Below are 17,538 nucleotides of genomic sequence, written 5' to 3' on the forward strand. Positions count from 1 at the left end.
CTACTTCCTTACTTCACATAAAGACACGCCAATTCTCTTTTCCCTTTTCCTGTGACTGGTATTTCGAGCCGATTCACGCACTGGTAACGAGACTAACGGACTACCTCGTAGATAGCTTCTTCTAAACTTTGCTACATACATAGCTTCATACATGTATATACACACGTCTTTTGGAATCATTTGCCGTTCCCGTCCTTGTTAGCTAGCACTGTTGGCAAAAATCCTCTATGCTAGAAAGATGTATATCACCGTTATACCATTTTCAATTAAGTGGTTCTTCAATATTGCTGGTATTATACAAGAAATAGTTTTGCATATTAACTCTTTGATACTATGTACAAAAGCATATTTGGTTTATATGACACATTTGAAGTTTTGTAATAAACAGGGAAGAATAAAAGAGGTAGCACCAGTACAACTAGTTTCAATACTGAGATTGATAGATTGGTAAGCATGCTATGGTTTGCACAGGAATATAGACTGTATAAACCATGCTGAAACATGTCTTGTATTAAAAAAATGAAAGGCTGCGTATATGGCTGTAAAGAAATTACAGCCGAAGAGAAGCTAATGCATTCTTCATTTAAGAGCGGTAGGCTGGGGCGAGAATTGAAGAGTGAAGGCTGCAATTTTCTTCCCTTCTGCAGATATGTACTCCCTTCCCCTTTCTGCAGAAGAAATTAATGCTTTTCTTGGGTCGGAATCCGACAAGAATTAAGATTGTACAGAATTTTTCTTTTTACATACAGACTGGGTTTGCTTTTTTAGTACATTGAAAGGGCAACTATTTGAACAACAGTCGTACATAACTCCTTTCCCATCCTGATTTGAGCGCATCTACTAGTACAAAGTGCAGGTACGTCATTTAGGCCTTAATACCACCGACATTCGCCTGGAAGAGAACGGCCTCTCCAGCAGTCTTAACCTTCAGAGGCTGCACGGTGGGTACACCAATGGCCTTCGCAATACGGTCGGAGAGGGATTGGTCGACGGCAGCGAAGACAGAGACTAAAGCGAAAGGATTAGTAAACAGATAACTCACGGATATTTATAGTGACATACGTTGCCTGGCAATAACCTCATTGCTCTTGCAGTTCTTAAGGTGTCCTGCGACATTGCCGACAAGGTGATCGCGCTGGGTATCATCCATAGCCTTCTGATACAGTGCACGCGGTTGCTCGAAGTCGACTGCGAAATATTAATCAGTACAACGATCTTTACATTTGGTAACAGAAAGAAGACGTACGTTCGGTGATCTCGCTGAGGTCGGCCTGAGCATGACCAAGGAACGCCTCGTGCTTCGCATCGTGGTAGGGCTTCTTCTTGTATGCCAACGGCTGGATGCTGCTCTGATAGTTCGGGCGAGCACCCTGGCTGACAAATGTTGCGAAACCATCGCGCTGGAAGTTTGCGACGGGTACAATGGGTGCGTTGACAGGCAACTGCTGATAGTTCACACCCAGACGGTGACGGTGCGTGTCTGGATAAGAGAAGAGACGGCTCTGCAAGACTGGATCCGCGGAGGGCTCGACACCATGCACGAGATGACTCGGACTAAATGCAACCTGCTCGATCTCCGCGAAGTAGTTCTGAACGTTTTCATTCAGGACGATCTTGCCAATCGGTCGGAGTGGGAACTGGCCGTGTGGCCAGACCTTTGTGAGGTCAAGAATGTTGTACCGGAACTTCTCGGCCTGCTCGGGAGTCATAGTCTGGACATAGACAGTCCAGCTTGGGAAGCTGCCGCTCTCGATCGTGTTGAAGAGCTCCTCCGTGCCGTAGTCGGGGTTTGATCCAGCAAGCTGACCAGCCTGCGCATCCGTGAGTGTCTTGAATCCGCCGTCCGCACGGACGTGGACCTGCACGTAGTGGAATTGACCCTGGGCATTGACCCACTTGAAGGTGTGTCCAGAGTAGCCATGCATACGGTGATAGCCATCAGGAGTACCACGGTCGGAGAAAAGGATCATCACTTGGTGGATAGACTCCGGATTTTGCGAAAGGTAGTCCTATATGCAATATTAATTTCCGAGTTAAAGAATAGAAAAAAATGATATTGCATACCCAGAACATGTCGGGATCCTTCAAGTGCGTCTGCGGATCACGCTTTTGAGTGTGAATGAAGTGAGGGAACTTGGCTGGGTCACGAATGAAGAAGACTGGAGTGTTGTTAAACACCCAATCCCAATTACCGTCCTCCGTTCGAATTTTGATGGCAAAGCCACGTGGGTCGCGGGCCGTGTCCGCTGATCCGCTCTCACCACCGACGGTCGAGAAGCGCATGGTGAGCTTGGCCTTGTTTCCGACCTTTTCGAAGAGCTTGGCGCAGGTCAGGTCCGACACATCATGAGTTACTTCGATGTAACCATGAGCACCGGTACCCTTCGCATGTACCACTCGCTCTGGGATACGCTCACGGTCGAAGTGAGCGAGTAAGTCGATGTGATGGAAGTCTGGGAATGATTAAGTATCAGTAAGCACGCATATATTCAAGTCAAAAGGTGAAAGACGGTTTGATGGAATATATCAATTAATTTAGACATTGATACTCACCTTGAAGCAGAAGTGGCCCGATTTTGCCTACACGCTCAGCGGCGTAAGGCTCAGCAACTGGTGCACCGTTGGATGCGGTGTAGACTGCGCCATCGCGCTCGTTGAACACTTTAGCAGAAGGCATTGTAGCAGCGGATGAGGATGGCACGATCTGGGATGAGATGAGGATGATAGAGTGAGAAATGGAAGCGCTCACAGGTTTATATAGTGGGACGAGAGACGGCTGTTGTATGTAAGGATCCAGGTGACTGACTGAGAATATCCCGTAGATCCTGTAGTCATCGCGTCAATAAAACACCCCTTCCCATTGGTCGCACCCTAAACATCTCTCAATTCACGAGATTCTCTCTCAGTGTCACGCTGTATCATGTGATCCTTTACTCATCGTTCCGTCTCTCCCCCTGCAAAACTGCCTTTTTACGACGACCATCGAGCGGAAGTTTTCACCAACATTTCTTCAATTTCCTTTTCATATACCCTTAACAACGTCATCTGCAACTGCAATAACGACCAAGCGGTTCCGTCCGTTTCGTGCATTCTAGTGTTCCCGTGGACACTAATTTTGTCGTTCTTGAATTCAATCATCTGCCCCATTTTCTCAGCCCCTCAACTCAATGCATCTTCTTGGCCTATAAACGGTCTCCTATTTCAGTTGAAGCAGGTGGGCTGACCTTCTCGGCTGCCATCTTTGGTTTCTTCGCGCTCGTCTAGGCTTCTGCATCACACCCTGCTCAGAGATCACACGTTCTATCATAATCGAGAACTGAATAGGAGCTTGTTTTTCCGATCTTTCGCACCCATGTCTCGGAACTTAATCAACAACAGTGCTTAGGATGCATCCTGGCCGCTCCGACAATGACTCGTAGTCTAAATGCTTTTTCCTATCTTTAAGCCACTGGCTCTCACACTTGCCAGCTTGTTCCGCGATCTCGGGAGATTGCTTATTGCTAACGTCTAGACCTTTGTCAGTGCATTCGCTGACTGGAATTCTGCTCGAGATGATTCCACTCCAGAGCGTCCGACGCAGTCGGCTCCAAGCAGTTTTCAACCATCTTTAGATTGCCACAGTCTCGGTACTTCTTGGACCAAAGAACATGACGGCTGCACTTTTAAGCAGGAAGCATTTCATGTGAAGGAGTGCCCGTTGCCGATTTATAACCCGTCTCTTAGCATTGCTGACTCCCGTTCTCTCTTCCAAATGAACATGCGCAATTTTCAGCAGTTCTTTGAGGATACATAGTTACTCTCTTTGTATCTATTCCACTTCTTGACCTAGATCTAACTGGCTCACAGATGTTGTTTAGTTATATGGTTTCAAATATTTGAAGTCAGTTTATCTGGTTTTTTGCTGCCAAAATATCATGAAAGAAGGCTTACTACATGCATTGATAGTTAATACAGAGACATGAAGTGCTTTACATTTTAGTGGCATATGTATCCTCAAAGAACTTACTACTCTCGCCTGGAATAATAACTGAGATGCATTTGAAAGTGACAATGCTTTGCAGCCTAACAACTATAACGCAAAGGGAACATGCTTAGGATCAAATACTCTAGTTAAAACACAAACTTGAACCAAAGCAAGACTAAAAACAAAATGGCAGATTCTCGAATCCCAAAATACATCCAAGTAAACGATATCCAACAAATCCAGTAGGAAAGATTTACTATCTCCTCAACAAACCCTGAGGAGCACCTCCAGCCTTTCTTGCCTTCATGAGTTCCTCCAACGTCGGTTTCTTCCCTAGTGAGCTGCTAGAACCCGATGCAAAGATTCCTCCAACACCAGCAGACGTGGCTTTCGTCGATCCTGCTGATTTCCCTGAGTTTGGATTGGTATTCTTTGTTGAGATGGACATTGTCGAAATGCGAGCGGGATTGGATGTGGTGTCGGCATCGGAAACAGATTGCACGACTGAAATTGGCGGCTTCAATGGTAGGGAAGGATGCGAAGGCAACGTCGAAGGGGCCGGAGAAGAGATCTTTTCCATCTGTCGGAGCTTCGCTTCCATTGCAGCAATTTTATCTTCCGTCCTATATCATCGTGAAGGTGAAAATTTGACAGCATCCGTGAGCGCCTATTCTTGATACGTAGGTATTCCAGGTTACTCACTTTCCCGGACGTGAACCTGACTTTATCAACGACAACGTAGTCGGTCGTTGTATCTCTGTACGTCGATGTTTCCCAGAACCACCGATTGATGAAGACTCGTATGCGGGAGCCTGGTTTGCATATGTGACGACGATCTTTCGACCGCGGAGGAGTTTATCATGAGCATTTATGAGAGCTTTTAACGCATCCTAGTCATCAACAACAACCCACACAAAGGTAAACGAAATGAGGTTCTCCAACCAACTTATAAGAAGGGAATATTAAGTCGCACCTCTTTCTCTCTGTACTCGACGAACGCATATCCTCGTGGTTTGCCTTTACTAGGACCAGATTTATGGAAGAGGAAATCCAACTTCGATATCTTTCCGTATTTATTGAAGACCTGCAGGAACGTGTACCTATTTGGACGTCGTTAGTACCAGAACGCTCCTCTGTTCGTCATCTGCGTTGCAAGGCCACAACATGACACAGTGTCAAGCACATTATACAAACGCAAACGTATTCCAGCATCAAACACTATCTTATAATCATTGGAGATAGAACAACTTACTCGTCAACAGAAGGATGCAGGTTTCCAACATAAAGCCTATTCTTGCTCAACTCTCGCTGGTGACTTATCGTATTCGCATCAGCATCCGGAGGAGGGCTATCAGATTTCTCAGGTGTGGTGGCCTTGTAGAACTGTAGATGCGACGTAGACGAAGAGGCGCCTGGTGTTTCTGAGTCTGCTGGTGTCGACATCGTCGTAGAGCATAAAGAAGTGCGGCGCGTGACGAATATCTAGTGTGACCAGGTAGATCAGTCGTGACAGTTGCTAAAATGACCGTTTCCAGAGACCACATCTTCCACGAACTTCATTTGGGTACGACGAAATATGTCATCTCGCGATTATGATACCCACAAATATGAACGCCATAGAGCACATCGGAGCGGTAGGTTGACTTATATATCCTGCTCAGGAGGCCCCCGCCTGACCTCTTTTCTTCCATATCCTGACGGATCGCTTGCACGCGGACGATAATTAAACGGACGATGAATTGCGGCGGTCTCGGGATGGGTTCTCCACATAAAACGCTCGTACATACATTCTCAAACATATATTCACGTCGTTCATCGCCGTTTCACGATGTTTGCCACGCAAACATGACGTCCATCAAAAGATCGAAGCAGGTCTCGTTCGCCACGCAGGAGACATCGTGACTCTCGTGATGCGGACAAAGGCCATGACAAGAGCCGGTACAAGTACTCTGATTCAAAGTATAGAGAGAGCTCCGTGTCTGGTACAGGTCCTTCAAAGAGGACAAGGTGGGATGTAGGAGACCCTGAGCGCGGACGTAAGGAGGTGAGTATCCGCTGTGTTTTCTGAAAGGTATGATCTGCTAACATTGTAGTGAATGTACGGGATGGGTCATGTTAAAATGAATTCACATCCAGGGCCGTGCAGTAGAACGCGCGAGGGCCCAGAGTCCATCAGAGGACCGGAGGAAGAGACGTGAGAGGTCGCCGTTAGATGAGCGCCAAAGTGTATGTCGTGTTCCTTTGTTAATTATTTACTCATCACTGACCGGGCGTTGTTACATCGCAGAGGAAGCACAAAGCGACCAGATATCGCTCGCGTTCACCCTCCTCAGATACATCCCGTCGCCACGCACGTCATAAAGAGAAGCGCCATGGCCGCAGTCGCTCTCGATCTCCGTCGTCTTCATCTTCTTCGTCATCTTCTTATTCCCGTTCCCGGTCGCGTCCTAAGGACCGACACCGCAAGGCGAGGGGCAAGGATAGGAAAGACAAAGAGAAACGGGGCCGGAGCAAGGACAAGGAGAGGCGAAAGAGAAGCCGTTCGCCTGATGCAAAGAGGAGCGTACTGACAGGAAAGAAGGTTAGTCAAATATTTCTACATTTAGTGTCGAGGCCGCTGAGCATTTCTCGGTCGATCTGTGGTTTAGATCAAGATGAAGGTTCATAAGACCGCAGATGATCTCGAAAGAGATGCGAAGAGGCAGGAGCTGTTGACATTCCTCAATAGCACTTTTGAATGATGAACAGACCGTGCGTACTTCCGTACTTTTCTGCATTTATGACATTATTGCTTAATCCTACTTTATATAGGTGTGAATCATCGTCCTGGACGAGGCTTCGCGGAGTTTCTGTGCAGGATAGATTGTTGCAGTGTTAGAGGCGGCAAATTCGCCATCGGGCTTTGAGCGGGTTATACGGCAATACCGACGTGTTCTCTCTACATGATTCCTTGTGTCCCATACATTAAACAAGAAAGTTCGTCCTGGTGGACGAGAAGAAGCATATTTTGGCGTCTAACACCGCTATCAATAGATTGGTTCCGGTAATATCGCTATTGGTCGAGAGTTCAGATATTTTTTATGAGAATTGTCAGTCAAATTCGGGATGAAATTATCATCGCAGCAGGCCAGAATGAGTAAGCGAGAGAGTGAAGAAGGCTTTCCGGCAGGCAGCTCGTGGGTGCGGGCAGCCGTTGCAGCTGCGATAGCGGGAGATGTCGGAGTCGTTTATTGCCACCAGAAGGAAGTCGTTCTGTATCACCACCAATGAGGTGTACACATTCCTTCTTAGAATGTGTACTTAACAGACGAGATTCCAGTTGAGGACCTCTTTAACTTATAGTCCATGAAATATATTCGACGGTTGTAAGCAAATAATCTGGTGATTAATTTGAAATAACAAACATGGTCCGCAAAATGCGGGGTAAGTGATGATGATAAGCGGGGACAGATGTTCTCACGGGTGCTAATTGGCACAGTGGTGCAGTCACGAGTTGCATCGGCCCATTTCTGTGCGATACAGTTGTGTCTCCCACTTATTCATTCACTCTCACATTTCTCTCTGCTGACGTATCTCTCTCCCTCTCTCTTCCCCCCACTTTTTCTGTCCTCGCCACCGACCGAGGACATTATTGCCACAAGGCGGTAAAGGGTGTACTAGATAGTAGATACAGACCGACAACTCAGGACTAGCCATGTCGTCGAATAACAGTGCACGCGAGGCCGTGTCGGCACAGGCTCCTGAAATCAAGGACACGTCCCTCCAGCAGCAGCAGGTCCAAAAGAAGAAGCAGCCTTATCCGTTCTGGCTTGGAGGTGCGTCGCCGCATTTACTTTTTCTATGTTATGCTAAATATATGCTGTCTGACTGACAATGATATTACTATGTAGGTCTTGCTGCAACAATCGCAGCATCCATCACACAGTTCGTTTTCCTTTCTTTGCATCCTATCCAATACATTCTCCCCAACCCAACTTATCTTATTTTTACGTTCTTCGAATTAACCGACACATACACGCATATACACAGCCCCTTAGATTTGACAAAGGTCCGCCTCCAAGCTTCGGGCGACAAGCGTATGATCGCCTCGTTGCAGAAAACTGTCCGCACCGCAGGCTTCCGTGGACTCTTCGACGGTATCTCCGGAACGTGGTTGCGCCAGATGAGTTACTCGCTTTGTCGGTTCTGGGCGTACGACGAGAGCAAGAAGATCGTTGGGGCGGGTAAGTTTCCGATCGCTTTACAATTCCATCTCATACTTTCAAATGTCTTTCGCGTTGGAGGTCGCGATCTTGGACGTTTAAGATTGGGCATCGAATTGTTGGGGATGTGGATGTGCTAACGCGCTGTTGTGTTTCGACAGGTCCGAACGCACCGGCTTGGAAGCTCGCACTAGCTGGTAGTATGGGTACGTATCTCCGCTCCACGCGACCCCTTTAGATCCACGTAGAGGAAATCTCACTGCTGTCTTGTAGCGGGAGGGATAGCCGGTTTAGTCGGGAACCCTGGTGGTGCGTCTACTCCATGCTTTCTATTATGTAACATGACTGTGCTCAATCTTGCTGGTAGAAATCATCATGGTCTGTGTTGTATCTCAATTTCTTTATAACTTACGCCTAAACGAGATTATACGATCCCTATCTGGAATTCAGGTCCGACTCCAAGGAGATTTCGCCAAACCGCCTGAAAAGAGGTTGAACTACAAGAATTGTATTGATGGACTGTTCCGTGTACGCGATCCCATCTTTCCTCACTTCGGATTTTGCTGAAGAACAGACTCGTTTCTCTTGCTTTCTGTATTGAAATAGATGGTCCGTGAGGAAGGAGCATCCTCTCTCGGCCGAGGTGTCGTTCCGAACGTTTTCCGTGCGGTGTTAATGAATGCTTCTCAACTCGCTTCGTATGTGCTTTCTTCTCTCCCCTTCTTCACTTCAGCTCATATGCTCGCTAATAAATTGCGCACGGTATTCGCATTCCCATAAACTCCGACGTTTGTCCTTCATTGTCTCGTTTCTCCTCAACTCACCTATAATGTACACCTTCGAACCTCGGCTTGGGATACCGTAACAATTGGATGCATAGATACGATTACTTCAAGTCCGAGTTATTGAAGACGAAGTACTTCAAAGATAACATCTATTGCCACTTCACGGCAAGTTTCGCAGCCGGTACAGTTGCAACGACTGTCTGTTCACCTGCAGACGTCATCAAAGTGCGTTTCTCATTTCTCCCTTTCTTCGTATACCATTCATCCATCGCTCATAATTCGTATATTGATCCGACGGTGTTCAATTTGTCATGTATAATTATAGAGCCGAATCATGAACGCCTCAGGCCCCGGATCAAGTTCCACGATGGCTGTGATTCGGAATTCGTTCAAGAATGAGGGAGCGTTGTTTATGTTTAAGGGATGGGTGCCTGCGTACGTACCATCTTCCCGCGTTTCTTTCCTCTCGTCATTCGTGCTGCGTGTTCTTGTTCATTGTTACTCATTATGAATACAAACAGATGGACGCGTCTCCAACCGACGACGATCCTCATCTTCCTCACGCTTGAGCAGCTTAGACGCGGAGTGGACTGGTACCGTGGGGACTTATGAGCGATGCCGTCCCCCCTCGGTAAACTCTGAAACTTTACGTCTCTCTCGCCTATGCATATTCTGTCTTGATGTGTGTGTCGCGGAGAGGGACCTAGAGGGAATGAAGGTGATTAGGAACAAATGTTCAACCATTGAACTGTCGATAGGATATATGACAATGATCTGATGGTGTGTAGTGTCGTTGTATGTATGCGTGTATGTATGCTAGACGTGTTGTGTTCTGTGTGTAGTGTTTCTGTGTAGTACGTCTGTCGTTTCCTGTTGTTCTTGTGATTAGGCGGAGCGTGAAACGTTCTGAAAACTTCTGGCATAAGGTCTAGAATCGGTAATGACTGTCGCTTGTTTAGTCGACCACGCCAAAGTTCACGTTTCGGATGGGGTGGTCGGCGTTCTCGCAGAAGCGCCTTCAGTAGATCCACTAAGTAGTCATGCCCCTTACACAATCGAAGAGGAGGAGGGGGAGGGAGGGAGTGATACTAACAGCACTAACTACGTAGTCTTTCTTACTATCAAACCACATGCAATTCTAGACATCGTCGACGTAAACAGAAGAGCTTGTAGCATCAACTTACATTGACACTAGCAACTGTGAACAACGTGCACTTCTGTTTATTAGTATCCAGAAGTCGAACCCATAACAAGCAAGTTTTGTGAAAGGAAAAAACAAAGTAACAAAACAGCAAAATTAATTCTCTTCTCTAACGCCTAAAGCGGATCCACTAGTTATGCTCTTTACGCAATCGAAGGAGGGGGAGAGGCGCCAGAAGCGGATACTCGAACTTTTTTCCTTTTTTTTAGCAGCATAATTCTAGACATCGTAGACGTAAATAAAGCAGCTTAAAGAGTCGCGTTCTATTAAGTAACATCAGCACCTGTAAACAATAAGCTAAAGTAATATAACAGCAATAATAACTCGGTACGCCGTAAGCAAAAACAACTAATACAAGCCCTTCAGTCAATTACTCTTATTCATAAAAGAGTAATCAATAAGCACTCCGTTCAGCGCTGTCAAATGACTTCATCATCAAGAAAATCAAACAGGACAAGCTCCGAGCGCTGTGTCTGTGTGTTCACGTTCCGCTCAACACATCAAGGTGTGTATAGATTCGAAATTGGTTTTTTATATTGACGGAACATGGACAAACGGAGAAAGCAAAATGACTCAAAGAAGGAACCTTTTTCACTCCCCCGACCCTCGTCGGCATTAAAACACCGAGACACGAAGCTAGACGGTCTGATGCGGGGTTTCCATTAGAATCGCGTACTTTCGAGCTTGAAAGTGCCTCTTGAGTATTTTAGCGATGTCGTCCTGCCCGTTTGTCGCCATGTAAAATGGAACGCGGAAGGGAAAAAGCCCTCAAACATAAGAACGTCAATCCATTTTCTGTCTGAATTAACGCACTGGCTAAGCGGTAGGCTAAAACATATCCGTCCCTCCTATTCAGGCGCTCACCTGATCAGCTGTCAATTCTGATTGGATACCACTGCCTGGTTAAAGCTATATAACGCATCGCTTATGTCCAAAAGGACTAATACGTTTTGACACGATCTTTCACACCTTCTAGTTTTCGGATAGCCGAAAGTCCTCTATCAGAACATCAAGAAAGAGAAAACAAATCCAGTGGATTAATCAGAGATTTCGGTCTTGCCCGCCCAGTCTTACAACACACGATGTGACAAAGGCCTCAAAACTAAAACTCTGGAGTTACAACGCAACATCGAGTGTAATAAAATCCAATCCAAACTGAATTCCAGAGTGAAAAATGCAATTAGGGAAATACGATGCGATGATTACAGTATAATAAGCAACCAGAAAATTGTACTACTCATGCTTTCCAGAGGGACGGAGCGCTTATCATGGTATCCATCACATGCATCAATGCATCGTAAAAATTGAAAAGGTGGTATAATTCCTTTTTAGAGAATGGTGAGGACCTTTCCAACAGCTCCGAGGCCGAGGGTAAGGAGGATGCTAACGAGTCCGAGGACAAGGGGAACAAGGCAAGCAAGGATACCATCAACGAGGGAGATGATGACGGAGATGAGGCCGCACAAGCAGTCGCCGAAGGCAACAGCAACGAGCACATCGACGAGGATCTTGACATCTGCTATGATTGTAAGAACGAAGCCGAGTGCGCCAAAGATCAACTGCAAAGATAAAATCCAATTAATATCTGAGAAGCATGTCGGGCAAGGGTACTTACGAGGAGGATTTCAGCGAGGAGTTCTGCAATAACAGAAACGGCGACCTGAACAGTGCCATCAACAGAGCAGAGGATAACCGAGATGTCCAAGCCAACGAGAGCCTTGAGTTCAACGACCGCCTCGCCGATAACCTTGACAATGGCCGATAGGTGGGTGGTAAGAATATCCTCGGTGCAGTTATCCTTAGTGAGGTGGTCTGAAAACATGTCGCATAAGTGAAAATAAAAATAAAAATATGCGGTCATGATTGACTTACTGAGGACGTCAATGTGGACGCCGAGGGCAACCTTGAGGTCAATAAGGATAGCCTGGACACCCTTCTGGCCGTTACGAGCGTGAACGTCGGCGACAGCACCTGCACCAGCAGCTACGTCAACATGACGAGCATGGACTTCAGCACCGGCAACGGCACCAGCTGCGACATCAACGTGACGAGCGTGAACGCCCGCAACACCAGCAACGGCGGCACCAACGTCAAGAGGGGCAGGAGTGGGGGCAGCACCAACAAATGGCGCGATTGCGGCGGCAGCAAGGGCTAGGAGGGAGAAGCAGCGCATGATAGACAAAAGTTGGATTAAAGAGTGACTGGGTTGGCCTGGAAGGCGAGGACTGGGGGGTTTGCGAAAAGAGCAATGAAAAAGACTCAAAGGTCGTTGAATTCATCTCTCGCACACAAGGAAGGATTTTATAGTCCCAGCTTGCGTGGTTTATTTGGCGCCTCGCGGCGTCGGCCAGGGTATGATCTTAGCCAACCTCAGAGGGTCGGCAAATGCAGGAGATGAAGGGAAGCTAGCCCAAAAAGATCCGGAAGTATGACAAACAGCGTTCTTTCTCGGTCATCTCGAGGATAAATCTTGAAAATCCTTCGGCTAGCGATGAGCGCCGATTCAACGACGGCTACGCGGGCGTGACGGTCAAGGAGGAGCCAAGTGGGGAACAAGCTAGAGTTTCGGTGAGAAGAGTCGGTAGAACATTTGAAACATTCAAGCGCCCAAAACGGCGAAGTGATCGGTTCCGACATATCGATTTCGGTTTCTTGGCCGTCGTTTACAGGGATAAATAAATTGGAACATGTTCCTGGACTATAGCACCCTTGACGCCGCTTGTTTTCAATTACCCGACAAGTCGCTGAGAAGAGTCTTCTTGTTATCGCTGCATCTACAGGTCGTTGTTGACGCTGAAGTGGAGCCCATTATAGTCAACCATATCTTCCGGTTAAGCGGCACTTTGGTATCTTACTCGCCCAGAGAAGTTTGAGAAGCATACCGGAAGAGTCTCGTGTAATAAAAGCTCAAACTTCAAGTTTCAGAGCCGAGAGAATTTATGACGGAGACGAGGATCGGGGCAGACTTGGGTCGCCTGGTCTTCTCTTCGCTAAAGTGGAAATTCGTGAACTCGCCCGGGTCATTTCGCAATCGATACCATCACATGGAAGGTCGAGCAGGACTTTGGCCGTGGCGGCCTGAACAGTCAGCCGTCAAAATTTGCATCGAGTTGCAGGAACTTGGTTCACAGGGCTGAGTAAACATGAGCTTGAAAAGCCAGTTGAATTTTTTCTTTTCGGTTCGTTTGACAGTGATTACGTCAACAGAGTCATATTGTGTTTACGTGTTCGACTACGTCACGTGAATAACTGTACAGTTGTATTAGTAAGCAAACATCCTGAATCTCGAGCATTTGTGGTCGATGGTGCTGAGCAACGTCAAAGACAGTCCTATCTAACAAAAATGTCGAAGCGCGGTGAGTAATGCAAGTAACAACAATGTATATGGTTCCTGATGGATGATGAACCTACGCCGTTATCTTCTTTTAACCGTCCGCGGAATATCTCAATCGTCGAAAACATGTCATCTTGGCACGACGAATCGCACTGGAACTATACATGATTAGGCGCTGGATCCTCGGGCAACAAGTTTCGTATGTCGCTTGGTCTGCCGACTGGTGCAGTCGTCAACTGCGCCGACAACAGCGGCGCAAGGTCGCTATACCTCATAGAGCCATACGGTTTCGGTGCACATCTGAATCGCCTTCCGGATGCCGGAGTTGGTGATATGGTAGTTGCGTCCGTGAAGAAGGGAAAGCCAGAGCTTAGGAAGAAAAGTACACCAAAACTTCAGCTGTATATTGTGGTTCGCGCTTAATTGACCGTCGTTATGTCTTCTTACTTTGCAGCTATGCCCATCGTAATTGTCCGTCAACGTAAAGCCTGGCGCCGAAAGGATGGTGTCTTCCTCTACTTTGAGGACAACGCAGGTGTCATCGTCAATCCTAAGGGTGAGATGAAGGGCTCTGCCATCACCGGGCCTGTTGCAAAAGAATGTGTGAGTCGGTTGTCTCCGATCCCGCTGCCTACAATAACTGAGGATCGTCTCCTTTAACAGGCTGACTTATGGCCGCGTATCGCATCGAACGCTGGTACTGTCGTGTAGAAAACTCAAATGCTTATTGTCGTCCCTCTCCGATCACATTCGCATTTACTGTTGAGGTCACGTACCTCGCAATATGTTTCAGTCGTATGTCGCTCTGTATTATCACTGTGCATGCCAATACGACTATGCCACGCCCGGACAGCAAGGTCTTCAGTGATTGCTACAATGTACCCAGAGAAGACAATTTTGAGTTACTCGCTTATTATCCACTCGTAAAACCTTCGGTCATCTGATTAATGCGACTCATCATGAAGCAATCGCTGCTTTACACGATCCTCGATTAGAGCTCTGTCTTGTGCCCATCCTCTCTGACTGTTCCATAGATTGGATTGGCTTCACTCTTGGGATTATTCTTGTCCTCACAACAACTGGCTTCCAATTCCAAACACCTTTATATTTCACCTCTCCGTGTTGCAATTATGTACAAAATATTCGGTAGCCATATCTTCCCTTCTGATTTGTTTCAAAGTTCCGTCGAATATGCGGCCCGAGGCTTCGGCTTGCGAAGGCAATTTCAAATCGTGATTCCTGACTCCGTCGAATAACGTATCAATTCAGATAAGCGTCAAGGCTAGGTAACTTGTATAATTCTCGGATTTTCTACTTCATACCTCTAACCTACTATCTACTTGACCCATTTTTATCTCTTTATCGTAATCATATTATGACGGAAATCAATCACCAACCACGCTTCTTGAAATCCTCAACAGTATCTTTCGTGGTCGTCTTGATATCACGGAACTGGATTCCAAGCACGTTCTTGGCCCTCGATGAATCATAGACAAACTTGTATTTGAAGTCCTTTCCTGCACCAGGCGTGCCTTGTGGAACATCCGGGAGGCCAAGAGAATTTGCGGCATCGACTAGATATAACAAATCAAATCAGCATACATATGGCAGAATACTGCATGGAAGATGGGTACGTACACCAGTTTTGCCAAATAAACATCTCGCTACTCAGGATGAATCGTTGCCCACCGGCCTCAGGCACCTCAAGCGCACGGACGTGTCCTAGTGCAACATCTCGCACATCAACCCAACCGCCTGACACACCTGCAAGTTGCTCTGGAGTTTTCCTCTTTGTGAGCAATGCCTCATAGAAGAGTGATTGACTTTGTCCTAACTCGGAGGATGAGTTAACTTCGTTCAGATTAGGCCCAAAGACGAATGGAGGACAAAGCGTAACGAGATCCCAAGTAATAGATGATTTGTTCTTCTCAACGAAGTCCCATGCGGCTGGGATATTCGGATTAGCCACAAACTTCGAACAAAGAAATGGAAGTAATTACCTTTCTCTGCAAGCGACTTGGATGCACGGTATTTTTCTTGCGCCGGGGCCTCTCTTCCTTTCTCCTTGACTATTGCAATACTTTCTTCATTCCAGCTTTCTTCGTTCAATACACCGGTTGAGGAGGGATTAAGTATAGATGCGCAGGACGAGGTCACAGCTACACGTTTCAGTTGCGAACCACTATGAGAATATTAGAATGGAAGTTAAGTTAGATCATGAGACTCAATAATCGGTAATACATCCAGATGCTTACCCAAACTTGAGAGCAGACTCTAGCATTCCTATAGTTCCCTTGACAGCAGGCCCGATAAGCTCTAAATCAGGCAGTCTTATCAGTTACAGCAGCTTCTACTTGTCATCACTACTCACCATCCGGATCGTCCGCATTGAAGTGGAATGGAGACGCTGTATGTTCAATAGCATCCACACCCTTCACAGCTTCGTCAAATGCACCGGGGAGAGTAATATCAGGTACGACAACAAGCTCCAGCTTCCCGCTGTCCACCTCATTCTTGAAAACCTTACGCAAATGGTTGTTCTTGCTCTCCGAGCGTACTGTGCCACGGACAGAATAACCATGGTCAAGTAATGTGCGGACAACCCAGACTGCGATGTAACCGTTTGCACCAGAAACTAGTACCTTTGCGGGTGCCGGAACTGCTGGCATTTTGACGACGAACTGAATAGAAGGGGGATGGCTGAGCTTGTGAACCAGGAGTGCCTGCACTTTATATGCAGCTGTGTGGACTATCGATCGTGTGAGCACTTAGATTAGTAACAACCATTTCCAGGAAGCAAGGGATGACATCATACCAACATACTGATATTCTGTCTGCTACATGGGCGCTTATTTGCAGGCCAATACTGTTGCACAAGATGGGCAGATTAAGAAGTCAGTACCACTCCAAGTAAACAACGTTAACATTGCCTTTACATCTTTCTGAAGCGGTTCTCCTTTCCTTTCTTCGTGTTCGTAGTAGGCAAATACTCCGACACTGAGGCGACAGAACAGCTCAACAACTACGGTTTGGGCTGGCTACAAGATTCTACTAGTACAGGTATCGTTGGGCTTGCTAAACATTCCCGATACCCAACGGACTCCGATAAAAAATTTAAAGGGCGTCTAGTGATATGTGGTCGAGAAATGATTAGCCGCTCCATCAACGATAAGTTCGGATATTCCAATTTGGGTGCAGTTACCATAAATGCGAGCAACGGATCCGCGATTCTAAATTTATGACTTGGAAATGTTCGGTTCCGCTGCACACGGCGGCAATTAGCGAGATGGTTAGTAACCAAGGAACATGTTTGCTTATTGAGACTATCGGACTCTACACGGAGCTATAGTAAAGTATGAGACATAGCAACACTCGTCTTACGCTCAATGGTTCTTAGGATACGAGTCTCTGATGTAAGATTGCAGGATCCAACTAGCTAAAATTTCGATCCAGGCATACGGATATAGCAGTGTGTAAGACAGTGTGAATGTCTATAATATCATGATATTATTATATAATGCTTCATTGTTTTTCGTGCTAGGACCTCTCGACATTTTTTATATCCCCCCTTTGCAGCATCAATGGTCACCATAAACACAAATACGACTGATTTTCTTACAATCATAACACACTGATTGACTTGTGCAAGTCCACAGCTTAATCCCATCTGATCCCTGATTTAGTTGCGTTGAGCCAAAGCAAATAAGGGCTAATTCCATCTATCGCCGTGCCAAGTGCTTACAGACTGTTTCCTTGATCAACTCGAAGCAACGGGTTAAGCCTAATTGTTGGTCAAGCTCTACAAGTTCGAAAATTTTCATTGTGTTTAGTAAGTACGTTCGGTATACGAGGGGAACCTGACTCATTAGTACTCATTCGAATGTGGGAAAGAGTGTGTGCTCCTGGGAGGAGAGTCGACTGCTCAAAAGAGGCTTCCTTCTCGAATCAGCTTATTTCTATAACCTGACAATCACGTCTAGTATTCCTAAGGAGGAGTGTGTTGTATACGATCCTTGCAACTCTGCGTGAATATTTTATAACGAGGACGTTTG

General features: G+C 46.5%; 9 protein-coding genes across 9 annotated transcripts; 5 read left to right on the top strand and 4 right to left on the bottom strand.

Annotated features, from left to right (window-relative positions):
- Positions 1-865: 865 nt before the first annotated feature.
- Positions 866-2,677, bottom strand: FOMMEDRAFT_74816 (catalase; the record flags this gene model as incomplete). The annotated part of the gene is made up of 5 exons (XM_007261640.1): positions 866-1,008; positions 1,063-1,188; positions 1,247-2,009; positions 2,065-2,453; positions 2,554-2,677. 5 exons carry the CDS (start codon positions 2,675-2,677, stop codon positions 866-868), a joined length of 1,545 nt encoding a protein of 514 aa, XP_007261702.1.
- Positions 2,678-3,364: 687 nt separating this feature from the next.
- FOMMEDRAFT_25037 (RNA-binding domain-containing protein) lies at positions 3,365-5,407 on the bottom strand (the record flags this gene model as incomplete). Its single annotated transcript, XM_007261641.1, has 6 exons — positions 3,365-3,507; positions 4,007-4,069; positions 4,238-4,587; positions 4,667-4,854; positions 4,938-5,064; positions 5,217-5,407. The coding sequence occupies 6 exons, from the start codon at positions 5,405-5,407 to the stop codon at positions 3,365-3,367; spliced, it is 1,062 nt and encodes a 353-aa protein (XP_007261703.1).
- A 291-nt stretch (positions 5,408-5,698) lies between these two features.
- FOMMEDRAFT_150294 (uncharacterized protein) lies at positions 5,699-6,705 on the top strand (the record flags this gene model as incomplete). The annotated part of the gene is made up of 5 exons (XM_007261642.1): positions 5,699-5,862; positions 5,930-6,008; positions 6,101-6,190; positions 6,252-6,545; positions 6,613-6,705. The coding sequence occupies 5 exons, from the start codon at positions 5,699-5,701 to the stop codon at positions 6,703-6,705; spliced, it is 720 nt and encodes a 239-aa protein (XP_007261704.1).
- Positions 6,706-7,658: 953 nt separating this feature from the next.
- Positions 7,659-9,563, top strand: FOMMEDRAFT_73126 (mitochondrial carrier; the record flags this gene model as incomplete). The annotated part of the gene is made up of 11 exons (XM_007261643.1): positions 7,659-7,779; positions 7,855-7,888; positions 7,994-8,187; positions 8,328-8,372; positions 8,440-8,475; positions 8,534-8,544; positions 8,617-8,694; positions 8,773-8,864; positions 9,047-9,176; positions 9,277-9,386; positions 9,473-9,563. 11 exons carry the CDS (start codon positions 7,659-7,661, stop codon positions 9,561-9,563), a joined length of 942 nt encoding a protein of 313 aa, XP_007261705.1.
- A 1,917-nt stretch (positions 9,564-11,480) lies between these two features.
- Positions 11,481-12,325, bottom strand: FOMMEDRAFT_25039 (uncharacterized protein; the record flags this gene model as incomplete). The annotated part of the gene is made up of 3 exons (XM_007261644.1): positions 11,481-11,711; positions 11,768-11,964; positions 12,025-12,325. The coding sequence occupies 3 exons, from the start codon at positions 12,323-12,325 to the stop codon at positions 11,481-11,483; spliced, it is 729 nt and encodes a 242-aa protein (XP_007261706.1).
- Positions 12,326-12,387: 62 nt separating this feature from the next.
- FOMMEDRAFT_164634 (uncharacterized protein) lies at positions 12,388-12,831 on the top strand (the record flags this gene model as incomplete). The annotated part of the gene is made up of 2 exons (XM_007261645.1): positions 12,388-12,529; positions 12,592-12,831. The coding sequence occupies exons 1-2, from the start codon at positions 12,401-12,403 to the stop codon at positions 12,829-12,831; spliced, it is 369 nt and encodes a 122-aa protein (XP_007261707.1). The 5' UTR covers positions 12,388-12,400.
- Positions 12,832-12,839: 8 nt separating this feature from the next.
- Positions 12,840-13,025, top strand: FOMMEDRAFT_130851 (uncharacterized protein; the record flags this gene model as incomplete). The annotated part of the gene is made up of 1 exon (XM_007261646.1): positions 12,840-13,025. One exon carries the CDS (start codon positions 12,840-12,842, stop codon positions 13,023-13,025), a length of 186 nt encoding a protein of 61 aa, XP_007261708.1.
- A 466-nt stretch (positions 13,026-13,491) lies between these two features.
- On the top strand, positions 13,492-14,401 carry FOMMEDRAFT_144021 (60S ribosomal protein L17/L23). The gene is made up of 4 exons (XM_007261647.1): positions 13,492-13,508; positions 13,659-13,868; positions 13,941-14,089; positions 14,150-14,401. The coding sequence occupies exons 1-4, from the start codon at positions 13,496-13,498 to the stop codon at positions 14,195-14,197; spliced, it is 420 nt and encodes a 139-aa protein (XP_007261709.1). The 5' UTR covers positions 13,492-13,495; the 3' UTR covers positions 14,198-14,401.
- A 371-nt stretch (positions 14,402-14,772) lies between these two features.
- Positions 14,773-16,178, bottom strand: FOMMEDRAFT_144022 (NAD-binding protein). The gene is made up of 5 exons (XM_007261648.1): positions 15,858-16,178; positions 15,742-15,802; positions 15,487-15,668; positions 15,125-15,433; positions 14,773-15,060 (listed from the first exon to the last, which is right to left on the bottom strand). Exons 1-5 carry the CDS (start codon positions 16,153-16,155, stop codon positions 14,876-14,878), a joined length of 1,035 nt encoding a protein of 344 aa, XP_007261710.1. The 5' UTR covers positions 16,156-16,178; the 3' UTR covers positions 14,773-14,875.
- Positions 16,179-17,538: the final 1,360 nt, after the last annotated feature.

Source organism: Fomitiporia mediterranea (assembly GCF_000271605.1).
Source record: "Fomitiporia mediterranea MF3/22 unplaced genomic scaffold FOMMEscaffold_1, whole genome shotgun sequence".
Taxonomy (NCBI): Eukaryota; Fungi; Basidiomycota; class Agaricomycetes; order Hymenochaetales; family Hymenochaetaceae; genus Fomitiporia; species Fomitiporia mediterranea.